Source organism: Gekko japonicus, unplaced genomic scaffold, assembly GCF_001447785.1.
Source record: "Gekko japonicus isolate JY-2015 unplaced genomic scaffold, Gekko_japonicus_V1.1 scaffold1526, whole genome shotgun sequence".
In the NCBI taxonomy this organism is placed as follows: domain Eukaryota; kingdom Metazoa; phylum Chordata; class Lepidosauria; order Squamata; family Gekkonidae; genus Gekko; species Gekko japonicus.
The window spans coordinates 328,752-343,270 of NW_015171549.1; the positions used below are offsets into that span (position 1 = coordinate 328,752).

At 49.6% G+C, this 14,519-nt stretch overlaps 1 protein-coding gene across 1 annotated transcript in view; it reads left to right on the top strand.

Annotated features, from left to right (window-relative positions):
• AR (androgen receptor) overlaps positions 1 to 14,519 on the top strand; it is a 164,589-nt gene that overhangs the window by 110,256 nt on the left and 39,814 nt on the right. Inside the window, exon 4 of the mRNA XM_015419688.1 lies at positions 12,613 to 12,900. Coding sequence (XP_015275174.1) covers positions 12,613 to 12,900 — 288 coding nt within the window. The remainder of the gene's footprint in view (positions 1 to 12,612; positions 12,901 to 14,519) is intronic.

Genomic DNA, 14,519 nt, shown 5'->3' on the forward strand with positions numbered 1-14,519 from the left:
TGGAGCAGTGAGCAGAGTGAGAGACTAGGATCCAAGGAGACCTGATTTCAAATCCCCACTCTATCATGGAAGCCCACTGGGTGACCTTGGGCTAGTTGCAGCCTCTCAGCCTAACCTGCCTCATGGGATCGTTGTTGTGAGGGAATGGAGGACCGGACAAAAGAGCCAGTTTGGTGTGGACAGGAGCACGGACTCTAATCTGGGAGAACAGGGTTTGATTCCCCACTCCTCCTCCACGGGCCAGTCTCCTGGGGAAGACGACAGCTGGGACGGGTCGGAACAGAGAGCCGGGGCAGGGACCCAAGGCGTGTGAAGGGAAGGGGCAGTCCCGGAACGGCAGGGCGGAGGGACCAGAGTGGATCCCCTGGGAGGGGGGCGTGGATGCAGGCCAACGGAAAATGCCCTTCTCTTGCTTCTGCTGCTGGCTCCCCCTGCCCCCCCCCCCGGCACAGCTAGAATGTTTTTTTGAGTAAGCTCACCTGTTTACTTGCAAAATGCATCCACATCAGGCAGGGCTGTGCTTTTAGTTGGACAGACTGACAAAATGAATGCTCTTGACAACTGTTTATATTTATTTATTTATGGGTCACTCTGACCTGTTCTGCCTGACCTGTTTGAGATTTGTTTTTAATGTTAGCTTAAAAGTTATTGTGAAAGATGTGCTGTGGATTCGAGCACAGTCCCTTCCCATGCACCCTGTGCCCACCCCCACCCCACCCCCTGCCCCGTGGGAAGGTGCGATGCCGTCAGGGCCGCTGCTGCGGGCTCTTAAGGGCCAGTCGCTTGAAGCCCCGGCTGTGATGAACAGCCTGGAAGAACTCCGTTTGCTCCACAGCCGGTGCAAAGGAAGGTCTGCTCACTCGTCTTCTGGAGGATTCTGTGATGCAGCACCACATTATTCCCTTGGGGAGGAGGAGGAGGAGAAAGCCCTTTGTGGATTTAGTTCCTTCTTATACTAGGTCTGAAATCCCTTATACGATAGAGGGGGAAAGAAGTCTCTCTCATTCATCACTTGCATCTAATCAGTATAAGTAAAATAAGGGAAGCAGGGTCATCAGTCAGCAGGAGCTGATGAGTGCCCCCCCCCCAAAAAAACCCTGCTCCTGCCTTTTGGGACTCCCAGTCTCTGAAGGTGCTCCGTTGCCCTCACCTGCAGGGGCCCTCTTCTGTCGCTCTCTCGCCTGCTCCTCCGAGCAGAACCTCGTCGCGGGGCTGCGGCCAAAGACGGCTGCCTGGAGTTCGGGCTTCTCCTTCCTGGCCCATGCGGAGTTTGCCTTGCGTCCCTCTGACTGAGCAGTTCCACACTCCTCCTGCGGCAGCCAGTAAACCTGAGAGACACTCGGCCACAGTGGCAACAGGATGCAAGACCTAAAGAAGGTGGAGGAATGACTTCCCCACCAGGCAGAAGTCCAGAGGGCAGCTTCTGTCATTTGCGCCCCCGGCCTATCCATCTCTTCTCAGTGCCGGGTTGCCAGCTCCCAGGTCCGGGCAGGGATTCACCCGCTTCTGGGGGCTACAATCCGCCCCTGGCCAGCTGGCCGGCAGGGGAAGCCCCGCCCCCAAGGGCGACCACCCTTCTCCCTCCCGTCCTGCCCGATTTAAAGGGCTTCGGCTGGAGGGCTCTTTAAATGTATTTATTTATTAAATTGGATTCCCTGCAAGCAGGGCTCAGGGTGGCTTACAACAATATTCACATCCAGCTACATTAAAACAGTTCAATAAATAACCGCAGTAAAATTAGTGTACAATAACACTCAAGGGGGCAGGAAAACCTAGCTCCTCGGTCTACCTGGTGGGAGGGGCCGAGCGCCAGTAGAGGTCTCATCGCTGCCCTCAACCGAAAGACCGGCGGAACATCTCCGCCTTGCAGGCCCTGCGGAAAGGTCGCAGCACCCGCAGGGCATGGATGTCTTCCAGCAGAGTGTTCCACCAGGCAGGGGCCAGGGCGGAGAAGGCCCTGGCCTTGGTCGAGGACAGCCGGACCTCCCTCGGGCCGGGGGCCACCAGCAAGTTCTTATTCCCTGAGTGCCGTGTGCCCTTCCAGGGGCCTATTGGGAGAGAGGGAGGGAGGGAGGCAAGCCCCCCTGCCGGAGCGAGGAGAGGACCTGTCAGCCCTGTCTCAATAGGATCGCAGTTGTGTCTGTCGATTCCACTTCCTCGTGCCCTCCTGACAAGTGCTTCTGTCCTTGGAGGGTGTCCCAGGCAGGAAAGCACCGCAGAGGCAGAGGCAACCCTCATCCCCCCAGGTTTCCACACAGGTTGTCTGTTATGCGTTCAATGCTGTTGGGAAACGGGTCCCCCCCCCCCACTTCCCCACAGAATCAGTGTATATTTGTGTGCCTGCTGGGGTTTCCCCAGCTTTTCTCCAAATTCTCTCAGACCTGCTTTGCTCCAAAGTTTTGGGAAAGATCACAGTAAAGCCTGGATGGCTACTGTGCAGGTGAGAAAATCTGGATTTCCTAGGCCACGTGGCAGCCATTTCCCTTGACCCTGGCCCTGCCACAGCCATTTCCTCCTCCTGCCACCAGGGGGCTTTTTAAAAATAATCTGTACTAGAATATACTGTTGTAACAATACGTGCAACAGGTTCTCTGAATCCCCAGCTTTCATTTTCTTAACAAATCTCTAGCCTCTTCCATTGCAGAGATATAAGGGGAAAGGGATGTCTTCACAATGGAAGGGGTTAGAGACTTACTGTGTAAAACATGAAAGCTGGTAATCCACAGAACCCGTTTGAAATATACTGGGTTCGAATGGCACACCCATCACACACCCACTCCCAACAATAGGCTGTTTACAGAGGCACTCCTGGGTGATAGGTCCATCCCAGGATCCTAGCAGTCCATTGTTCTGTGTCCTCAAACTGGGGCTGACGAGATTAGGCTCAGTACACAACACCATTACATCTATGCTTACAACAGTATTTTGCTATAACAATATTCCTGTGCTGATTTTTTAAAAATTGCAAATCCCTGCTGGCCCAGGAGGTGGGGTTGGCTGCTGCTAGGAGACTGGTGTGGAGAAACTATCCGTGTGGAAGCCCTGTTGCTGCTGCGCTTTATTTGCAGCCACACCGGCAGTGGGGAAGCCGCACAAGCTCCTCCCTGTATGGAAACCAATTCTGAAAGAGGGTTCACTGCCAGACTCCATCTCCTGGTGTTTGCCTGCCTCACCTTCCTGCTGCAAATCTCACCAGCTGGGTTTAAAAACAAATTGACTTGTGAGTGGGCACACTAGCCTGATATTTGGGGAATCTTGGCTCTGAAACTGATATCATGGTATGGAGTGTGTGAGAGAGGTCTGGTGGGCGCCCCGTGATTAGTTCTGCATCCCACACTGTGCATCACAGGTGCAGAGGAGGACATGGGGGGGGGGTACTATTTGCAGCAGCAGCAGCAGCCCTGTGTTACAGCATGAAGTTCCCACTACGTTTGCACGGGTGAGCGTCACTGTGTTTCTAGGATGTCCCCTTACCAATGCACTCCTGGCATTGCAGTATCTGTGCCTTTAATGGCTGTACCATGGCAGGGAAAATCCAGCAGTTGCTGCCTTTCCTGGCACTGCGTCTTCACAACGAGGAAACAAACTCTTGCCATTTGTCACCTCCTCCATCAGGAAAAGACCAGGCGGCCTTGGGTGAGGTCAGCTTTTCTCCTCTTAGAGCATCCAAATGGCTGTTTGGATGTTTCCCCAAAAGCTGTGATTTCGGCAAAGCAGCAGCCTCCAGACTAGCAGGAGGAAAGCAGGGCCGCAAGAGGCTGCCTTTCACTGAATCAGGCCCTCCGCCCTGCCTACTCAGGCTGGCCTGGGCTCTCCGGGGCCCCAAGGGGAGGTCTTCGGCATCACCTGGAAGGGGGACCCCCTGCTTTACGGCATCCTCCCCACTGCCGGCCAGCTGGCCAGTGGGGGAGAGTCACCACCCCAAATGCGATGTGCCTGTGTCACCCAAAGGTGACATTGGCGCATCAGTGACATCAGGTTTTGGGACAGAACTCTGGTAGAATTAGCTTCAGACCACACAGTTTTGCCCAAAAACCAGAGCATTGCTTCCCGATGTCACCAACGTGCCTACATCACCTGGAGTTGACGTGGGCACACCGTGCTTCTTCCCTCCCCTCTCCCGGAGCGTCCCAGTAAGTCCCCCACCGGCTTGTCTTTCAGACGTGGCAACCTTAGCCTACTGTGCCAGAGACTGAACCTGGGACCTTCCGCATGCCAAGCAGATTATCTCACACTGAGCTGCAGCCCCTCCCTGACCCCCAGAAATGTGTGTGCGGAGTGCCATTAGGTTGCAGCTGACTTCTGGCCACGCCAGGAAGGGGCTTTTGAGGCAAGTAAGAAGCAGAGGTGGCTGCTGCCGGGGTGGTCTCCCTTCCACGTACCGACCCTGCTTAGCTTCCGAGATCTGATGAGAGTGGGCTGCACCGTGCTGCCTTCCTGCCTGTCCCTAGAAACAGGGAAGTCGAAGTAACGGCACTCTAAATGGCTCAGGTTGCATATTGAGATGGCAGCTCCGTGCTGACCTTCTGCCCTCTTTCCAGCTGTCTTCAAAATACTTGCAGATCAAGATGGACACTGACAATGGGAATTCCGGCAGTCATGCAGAGCAGAGCAGTTCTCCTGCAAGGCCCAAATAAGCCACCATCTTATTTTATTTTTTCAAAAACAATTTATTAGGATATATTATTAGTTCAAACATACATATTATTTTTTGTTATACATCCTTTCTTCTCTTCCCCCCCCCTTCCTGGCTTCCCACAGTGCTCCAACCTCCAGCCCATTTCTTAGTTCTTTTCCATTTTCCACTTATCTTCTAATCATAGTCTACCGGTAATGCTTCTTTCTACTAGTATATTCTTTTAGTTAACTTTCATCTAATAACATTAACTTTTCAGTAATTGTCAAAGCAAATTAAATTGTCCTTTACATCCCAGTATTTTTCTAAATACTCTTTAAAGTCTTTCCAGTCTGCATAGAATTCTTCTGCTTCAAGGTTCTTTCCTTGTCATTTTGTCCATTTCAACCATGAATATTAATTTCTTTATCCATTCCCCAACTTCCGGGGTTCTGTCTTGTTTCCAACATTGTGCATAAGTCATTCTAGCAGTTGTGATCATGTACCACATCAATGTTCTTTTCTGCACATTAACCTCTTCCATTTTAAGTCCCAACAGCAATATTTCAGGTTCTTTTTTAAAATTACATTTTACATTTTTTTCCATTTCTTTATGTATCTCAGCCCAATAATTTCTTGCCTTGTCACATGTCCACCACATATGATAAAAGGAGCCTTCTATTTTTTTTTACATTTCCAACATTTGTTTGACATATTACTATTTATGTTTGCAATCTTTTTTGGTGCCATCATGTACCATCTATACATCATCTTATAACAGTTTTCTTTTAAATTATCACACGTTGATAGCATTTTCTTATACATCATCTTATAACAGTTTTCTTTTAAATTATTACACGTTGATAGCATTTTTCCATAAAAATTCCCAAGTTGCCATATCTATTTCTTTGTTCATATTAACTGCCCACTTTATCATTTGTTCTTTAACTGTCTCATCTTCCATATACCATTGTAACAATATCTTATACATTTTAGATATCAGTTTTTTACCTCCTTCAAACCATATATTCTCAATTTCATTATATTGTTTTCTAAACCCAAAAACTCTTTTATCTGTTTTAAACAAGTCCTGAATCTGTCTATATTGCAACCAATCATAATTAAAGTCTATATCTTCTATTACTTTCATTTCAAACGTCTTCCCCACAGGTTTCAAAATGTCTCTATACTGCAATCAATCTTGACCTCTGTGTGTCGAAAAAGGTTTAAGTACCTCTGCCGGCACTATCCAAAGTGGTCTTTCGTCCGAAAAGTACCTTCTATATTTAGTCCAAGTGTCAAATAATGTTCTCCTTATATAATGATGCCTAAACAAGCTGTCCATTTTCATTTTTCCATACCATAAGTACGCGTGCCAGCCAAATCTACAGTCATGACCTTCTAACGCCAACAATTTTCTGTTGTCCAACGTAATCCATTGTTGCAACCAAGTTAGACATACCGCTTCATGGGATAATCTTACATTTGGTAATTGAAGACCACCTCTTTCTTTCGCGTTACATAAAATTTTCATCTTAATCCTTGGTTTCTTCCCACCCCAGACAAATTTTGAAATTTCTTTCTGCCAGGCATTTAATATTTTTACATCTCTCACTATTGGGATTGTCTGAAATAAAAACATCAAGCATGGTAAAATGTTCATTTTTACCACCAAAATTCTCCCCAAAAGCAACAAATTTAATGTATTCCACTTTTTTATATCCTGCTGTATTTGAGACCAAAGTTTGATGTAATTATTCTTAAAGAGATCTATATTCTTCATTGTCAAATCAATACTTAAATACTTAGTCTTTTTGACAACTTCACACTGTAACATCCTCTGCAGTTCCTCCTGCTTCGTACCTTTCATATTTTTACACATCACCTTGGATTTATTTTTGTTTACATAAAATCCTGCTAAGTCTCCAAACTCCTTTATCTTTTCCAAAAGCAATGGTAACTTCAGTACAGGGTCTTCTACCATAAACATTATGTCATCTGCAAAAGCTCTATACTTGTAAGAAAATCCTTTGTTCCAAATAAGCCACCATCTTAGACATAGCCCCGCCGAGGGCAGGTGGGCATGGCCTTGCTTCCCTAAGATGGCCGCCAGACAGGGAGGCATGTGTGGCAGCCACGTCCCTCCTGCAGAAGTATTAGCGCTATGCCTGGCACTGTCCAGAGTTGGCTGATAAGGGGGTGCTGCTTAAAAGTCAAGAGTGATCTTTCAGGCATCTGCCCACCCCAGCTCAGGGCACATTTTGTTTTCTGATTTAAAAAGCATTCAAAATGAGTAATGGCCTTCTCCCCTCTGGCAGAAGTCGCAGTCCTAAACAGAACATTCCCGTTTTATGGCTCTTGTGCCTGCCTGCTTAATGGCTTTCAGTCTCATCTTACAGACTGCGCTGCTGTTTGGTCATGGATCGCCAGACTGGAGCTTTTTCAGACGCACACCATTCCTGAGCAGTTCTTGGGGCCAGATTTTCACTTTCATTGGGCCACGTGGTGGACGGGGCTCACGGATGCTGTAAACGTGTCCCTCAGGGGTGGTCTGTCACAGCCTCCTCCAGGTCTTGTACTTCACTGAGCAGGTGGGAGAGTAAGCGACGAATGACAAGGTGGTGGTTCCCCCCCCCCTTTTGTTCCCACGTCTGTCTCACACACGCCACAGTCGTCCTCACAGGTCTCACCTTGTCACATCTGTCAGGAAAAAATCACTCTTCAGGAATCCAGACCCATGTAAAGTAAAGCAGAATCTCCGCGTTTGGGAAAGCTGGCAGGAGGGGAGGAACAAGCCAGAGCGCCTTGTTCGTCCAAACTCTACAAGGCCTGGCCCGTTTCCCTTCCGGTCAGTGACAAGTTCTCTCGGAGCTCTCCTTGAAAAAGAGCCGTTTCTGTCAAGAGAGCTCTCTCAGCCCCACCTGCCTCCCAGGGGGTGTCTGCTGTGGGGAGGGGGACGGAAAGGAGATGGCAAGACGCTCTGAGACGCCTCTGGGTAGTGAAGGGCCATGGGGTATCAACCCCATCTCTCCTCCTCCTCCTCCTCCTCCTCCTCGTCTTCTTCTAAAATGTCGTCTCATGTGTTTCAAGTAAAACAGTGGAATGAAAAGCCTGCTTGTCTGCCTTCCCCAGCTCTGCCTTGTACCATCTCCAGAGAAAGGAAGCTGTTTGTCTTTTATTTTGAGAGCAATTTTAGAATCACCCCAGGGCCTCAGGAAGGGCTTAGGCTCTCCAGGGCCCCCCCCCTTCTGCCCCCTGTGGGACAATGCAGAGCACCATTCCTTGTTCTCTAGAGCAAAAGGCGCCCCTCTTCCCCACCCACCCCCGCCATCAAAGACCGAAAACACCCCCCCGCACGCGCGCGCCGTAGGCAGACAGACTGCGCCTGCGAGGGAAGTGTGCGTGGGGGGGGGTGAGAGGGATCCCGCAGAACTGCTGGGGGTGTCGTCCGGCCGCTGCATTGAGGAAGCATCCTGCTTGCAGCGCCACTTTGGGTCTCAGCTGAAGGCCCAGAGAGGTGGGCAGGAGCGAGGGCGGGCAGGAGAAGGGCTGGAGGCGGAGCCCGATTAGGGGGCAGAGCCCCGAGGCGAGAGGGTGACCTGCCCTGCTTTGCCTCTCCTCATGTTAAAAAAACCAAACAAACTCTTCAGTGCAAAATGAATTTTTTTTCTCTCTAATCAGGAAAGAAGTGTTAGTGCTGTCCTCCCCCTGCTGGGGCCGTTTCCTGCTTGCACGAGGCTTTAAGAACGTGATTCCTCCACCCCTGGTCAGAAGGGGCACAGGCCCCTCCGCCGTCCTGGGATTCTCCCGCCTCATTCCCATCTCGTTGTGTGGTCCGTGCAGCACACCTGACCGGAAAAAGGGAGGTGGCGTTCAGATCCATTCCCACCTGCGCTTTCCCAATGATGTTGGCCCCCTCCGGTGCCCCCCAAAACGCCTTACCTGGAGTGTCAGAGGCCTGGTGTGCGGCTGCAGAGTGCCAGGCCGGCCGGGTCAGAGGCAGCCAGGGATCGCTCTCTCTCTCTCTCTCTCCCCCCCCAGCCGTACCCCTCCCTCTCCCTCCGCAGAGTCCCATGGGATTCTTGTGAGGGTAAACATGCTGCTCTGAGCTCTTTCAAGAGAGGCCGGGATAAAAATATCCCCAGTCGAGGAAGTGTCCAACTCTAGGAGTTTTCCACCCTTCTTGGCATCAGAGCAACTCTAGAGAAACTGAACATGGGAAGCTGAGTCAGACCCTTTAGGTCCCTTTAGCTCAGCACTGTCTGCTCTGCGTGGCTGTCCAGGGCCTCCAGCGGAGCCACGCTGCTGTCTGAGATCCTATAAACTGGAGGTGCCGGGGCTGGACCTGTCTGCCAAGCTCGTGCCCCTATGCCACCCCTACAAAAGTCTCGTTTGAATTCTACGCACCAAAGCCTTAGGCTTACATATCTAATGCTCCAGTAAATGCCAGGCTTTCCTTTGGACATTTGTCTTAGGGATTTGGCCGTGGGCCTCAGTCCGATCTTTCCCCCCTCTTAGCCCAAGGGGACTCCGTGTCCGAAAGCGATCGCGACATTTTTAAAGGGCGATAAATTGAAACCAGTGGTCAGCCTGTGTTTGCCTTCAGGTTAACCCCACTTGTTCCCATCCTTCTCCCTCTCGTTCACTGTTTGGTCCTCAGCATGGGAAGGGAAGCAGTCATTTCTCACCGTAGACAAGGCTGCAGTGAGCCCCAGTGAGGAGCTTCCATTGGATCCGCGGCGTGGGCTGCCTCCTGGATTAATGGCCAGTCGTGTCCCTTTGGTGGCTGCCACGTTTCTCGTTTGTTCTCAACCTTTAGGCATTGGAGAGACAGAAATGGGGACCGAGGATGAGCTCCCCGGGGGAGGAGAAATCTGATCAGCCTCCTCACGTCCGGGTGATATCGGGGGGGGGCTTCCCCCCCTGGCCAGCTGCCCGGCAGCAGGCTGGAGCCCCGGAAATCAGGGGAACCCCCGCCCTGACCAGGGGTCTGGCCATTCTGCCTACCTTCCTGCCCATCACCACCACCATCCCCTGGGAACAGGCTCCACCATCTGCCCTCTTCTTACCCATCGTGGCAAAGTTTATTGGGGTTGCTAGAGATCTCTTTCTGGTGGCTTTTGGTTTGTGATATATAATCTTAGATCCTGCAGGAGCTTTGAAAAGTTGGCAGCACCAAGAGAAGTATGGCTGCATTTTAGCATTCTGTCATCTTTGGGGAAGCTTCTTCTGTAATGGCTGTGCAAGTGTTTTTGAGGGGAAGGGTTAGACAAACCCGTTTCTTATACTTTGGGGAAACAAAAAGTGGCACAAGGACTGTTGAAGACCTGTTCTGTCTCTATCTGCTCCAGGAGGCGTAGCACATGCCCATCTTCTCTGGCAAACAGACATGTGTGCCGTCTTCTATATGTTATTATTTCTCTGCATTTTGGGGTGGGCAGACCCGGGTCCTCAGAACAGAACCTCAGAAGCTGCCTTCTTCGGAAATGGATGATTCTGACCAGAAGGGTCTCAGGAGCTCCCATTCATCCGGCCCCGTCTGAGCTCTTGTGAACTTTGGTTCAGTAACAGCCTCGGGTCTCCCGGTTCTTCTCTGCCTTTCGTGAAAACAATTGGCAGTTGCTGTCCGTGGAGCACAGACCGGCCCCCTCCACTGAAGCCAGAGTTCAAGGGGAAACTGTCTCCAGTCGCAGCAACACGGTGCCAGCTGCAGTTCTCAGCAGCCTTCTCATCTGGCTGTTGTCAGGACTTGGTGGGAGCCCAAGATGAGTAGATCCCCAACCCAGCCCCACTTTGGTTGTGACCTGCATAAATAATTGCCGGGATATGTCACCCTGCACTTTGCTCTTGTTTTTCCAAGGCTTACTCACTCTTGTTTTTATTGCCATGTTCCCATTTTTACAGAGCAGCCTCCCTTAATTGCTCTTACTGTAGATCATCCAAAGCATATTATTTAAAGATCAGCTTTTGCGCTGATTTACGGAGCTGCTCTTTGATTTGACATTTTTACGTTTGGCGGCTTATTTTTCTAATTATGGCCAAAGGAAGTCTCAGATAAGTATCATTTAATGTAGGGAGCCAGAGCCCCAAGGACAGCAAATTCCACGTTATTTTTCTCTTGCTGAAATGGAGCTATGAGGATTCTCCACCCCCGCTCATCATTTTCCCCCATTTTCCAAACTGGCTCTTGAGAAGGCAGCAGCCTGGGAATGGGGCAGCCCGGGGGGGGGGGCGGTGTTTCACCATCTAGAACAGCAGAATCTGTTTCTGCAGACTTTTGTGGTCACAACTATGCCGGTTGGTAAAGCAGACACTGCAGTGCAGATCGGCAGCCTCTTGGGCACTCATCCAGAGCCAGTTCATTTTAGCCCTGCTCAGGCAAAAGAGATGCAGCTTATCTGGTATCTGTTTGGTGCAGAGACATCCTGCCACTTAAACCTCTTCGGGGTTTTTACAAATCAAGTATTTATTCACAAGGTTAAGCACACATGGCTTCTTTACCTAACACAGCACTGAACCGTTACAGTCCACTGGGCAGCAGAAACGGACTATAATTGGCCTGGACAGAGCAGTGTAACACATGAACAAGTCTGTAGCTGCCATTTGCTAGTGGCAAGTCACATCCTGATAAAGCACGTGGTGGTTAATAATGTTCATGGCACACTTGTGGTTGGTTAATAATGTTCAGCCATTTATACAGCAGGTGACTCCCAGTGCTCTATGTGGAAACTCTGGTTTGCCCAACCAACAATGCACACGACTGTTGCATAAGAAGGCAACATTTCTTTCCGTTTCCCAAAGAAGATGCACATTTGGCAGGTTTTCAGCAGCAAATGTGGAAAGTTCCATGAGGCAAGAAGAGCCATGCTGGAGCAAACCAAAAAGGAGCTTGCCCAGCATCCTGTGTCTTGTAATGCCCACCAGGTGCCTGCCTCTGAACCCAACAGGTAGGGCTTGGAGACTTCGCTCCCCTGCTGTGTGCTCCTGGAATTGTATTGTATTCCAGGTTTTATCAGTTCCATTTAGCTCCTGTAGCTGAGGCCCTCTCATGTTTTTCAAGTAAAACAGTGGAATGAAAAGCTTACGGGTCTGCCTTTCCCAACTCTGTTCATATTTCTCCCTGGGGCAGATGTGAAAAGGGCATACATGTGGCAGGAAGCAAAGAGGCTCATTTGAGGGCAGGTCACATAACCATTCAGGAGCCAGGCAGATCCAGGGTAGTGCTGCATGAGGCCACCCACTAGGCTGACTCTGTAGCAGCGTTTCCCATCCTGTGGGTGAGGACCCCAAAGTGGGCTCAGTGCTTTGGAAAGTGGGTCACAGGCCAGCCCTCCCTGTTGGCTGCCCCTGTCCTTCCCATTGCTCTCTTTTGTGTTTTGGAAAGCAAGAGCTGATCCTGGAAACAGTATTTTCCATGTCATTTCCCTTCACTGCATATTCCCGTTGATCAAGTAAAACGTGTCCTGATGGTGACTAGAATGAGTTTCTTAGAATCTTAAGGGGGAATAGAGGGTGTCGTGGAGAAGGAGAGGCTGGTCAAAGGCTGGGATGCACCCTGTATATACGCAGAGGCACGGCCACCTGCTTTGTGTTTCTTTGTGCCCTGTTTGTTGGCTTCTCAAGAAACATCCGGTTGGCCACTGTAGGTAACGGGATGCTGAACTAGATGGGCACCAAGGTCATAGTTTTCCCAGGGCACCAGAAAAACCTTGATCCAGGCATGGATGGGTCAACGTGCCAAGTAAATTTGGACTTGTGGGTCAGCAGGCCCCAAAGAGTGGAAACCACTGCTCTATAGCAACACATGGAACTCAGGTCTTGATATGGCACTGCCTACTGGCCACCTGAGGAGTTAATGGCTGCGTAGAGCAGCGGCCTCCTTGCCCCTAGATGAGAGCTGAGACACATGGGCTGCGGCAGGTCCGCTGGTCTTCTGGACTGGCCCTTCACCAAACCATAGTGGGGATTTTTCAGAGTGCTCTTCTTATTCTCTGCAGCCCGCAAACTGAAGAAACTGGGCAATCTGAAGATGCAGGAGGAAGGGGAAGCAGCCGGCCCTTCGAGTCCCACAGAGGAGCAGGCCCCAAAGATGACCATGACCCGCATCGAGAGCCTGGAATGCCAGCCCATCTTCCTCAACGTCCTGGAAGCCATTGAGCCTGGCGTGGTCTGCGCAGGCCACGACAACAACCAGCCCGACTCCTTTGCAGCCCTGCTGACCAGCTTGAATGAGCTTGGCGAGAGGCAGCTGGTGCACGTGGTGAAATGGGCAAAGGCCTTGCCAGGTAAGGGGCAGCTTTTGTATTCTTACACCCATGCCAGGTGTCCCAGAGTCAGGCGTCACAAATAGCACAAAATCCATCCTCCAAAGCTTCATCAGCTCCCATTCCAAAGATCACTTCTGCTAAGAAACTTGGTTTGAAAATTCAAGTTGGATTCCCTTAAGAGACGGCGAGATGCCTGTTGTCTTCACCACCAAAGCAGTCTGCACTTCTCTGCCCCATGCAGTCCTGCGTCACTCACTTGCTTTCGCTTCCTTCTGTCCGCATTTCTACACGCACTCATGATTGGCATCTCCCTCTTGGCCATTGAAGTTCAGAGCCATTGACTTCTTTGTTGCAAAGTATTTCCTACTCAGGCTTATAAATGGGGCTGATTTGGTTGTGCAGTGTACTCAAAAAAGCCCATGACAAGTTGATGGCTGTACATTGTACAAAGAAGTAAACTACATGTATTTACACAGTTTATTCTTCTTTCATAATTTGCAGTTAGATATTTGGAGCTGAAGGGACTGACAAAAAGGTAGTTGACTACAATAATGAAATATTTTTTAAAAAACAGGAATATATAAAAGAATAAATTAGAGAAAATCTTTCTAGAGCTCAGTAGAAAGTTTGGATGAAACGGCCTGGAACGAGCATTAAACACAAAATAGTACTGCAAAAAAAAAGTGGCATGCATTACAGGCCCTCCAGAACAATATTCTAGAAGTGGACACACTGAACTCTCATTCTTTTATTAACCCTTTCTAGGCCAAAATGCCTCCGGAACAGCCCGGAACAGCCCAAAACTGGCATTAAACACACAATAGTGCAGCAAAAAACAGTGGCATGCATTACAGGCCCTCCAGAACAGTATTCTAGAAATGGAAACAGGGAACTTTTATTAACCCTTTCCAGCCCAAAATGCCTCCAGAACAGCCCGGAACAGGCACTAAACAGACAATAGCACCACAAAAAGCAGTGGCATGCATTACAGGCCCTCCAGAACAATATTCTAGAAGTGGAAACAGGGAACTCTCACTCCTTTATTAACCCTTTCCAGCCCAAAATACCTCCGGAACAGCCACTAAACAGACAATAGCACCGCAAAAAAACAGTGGCATGCATTACAGGCCCTCCAGAACAATATTCTAGAACTGGAAACACGGAACTCTCTCTCTTTTATTAACCCTTTCTGGGCCAAAATGCCTCCGGGACAGCCCGGAACGGACATTAAACACACAATAGTGCAGCAAAAAACAGTGGCATGCATTACAGACCCTCCAGAACAGTATTCTAGATATGGAAACAATTTTATTAACCCTTTCTAGGCCAAAATGCCACCGGAACATCCTGGAATGGGCATTAAACACACAATAGTGCTGCAAAAAATAGTGGCATGCATTACAGGCCCTCCAGAACAATATTCTAGAAGTGGAAACACGGAACTCTCACTTTTTTATTAACCCTTTCTAGGCCAAAATGCCACCGGAACATCCTGGAATGGGCATTAAACACACAATAGTGCTGCAAAAAATAGTGGCATGCATTACAGGCCCTCCAGAACAATATTCTAGAAGTGGAAACACGGAACCCTCACTCATTTATTAATCCTTTCTAGGCCAAAAAACCTCCGGAACAAC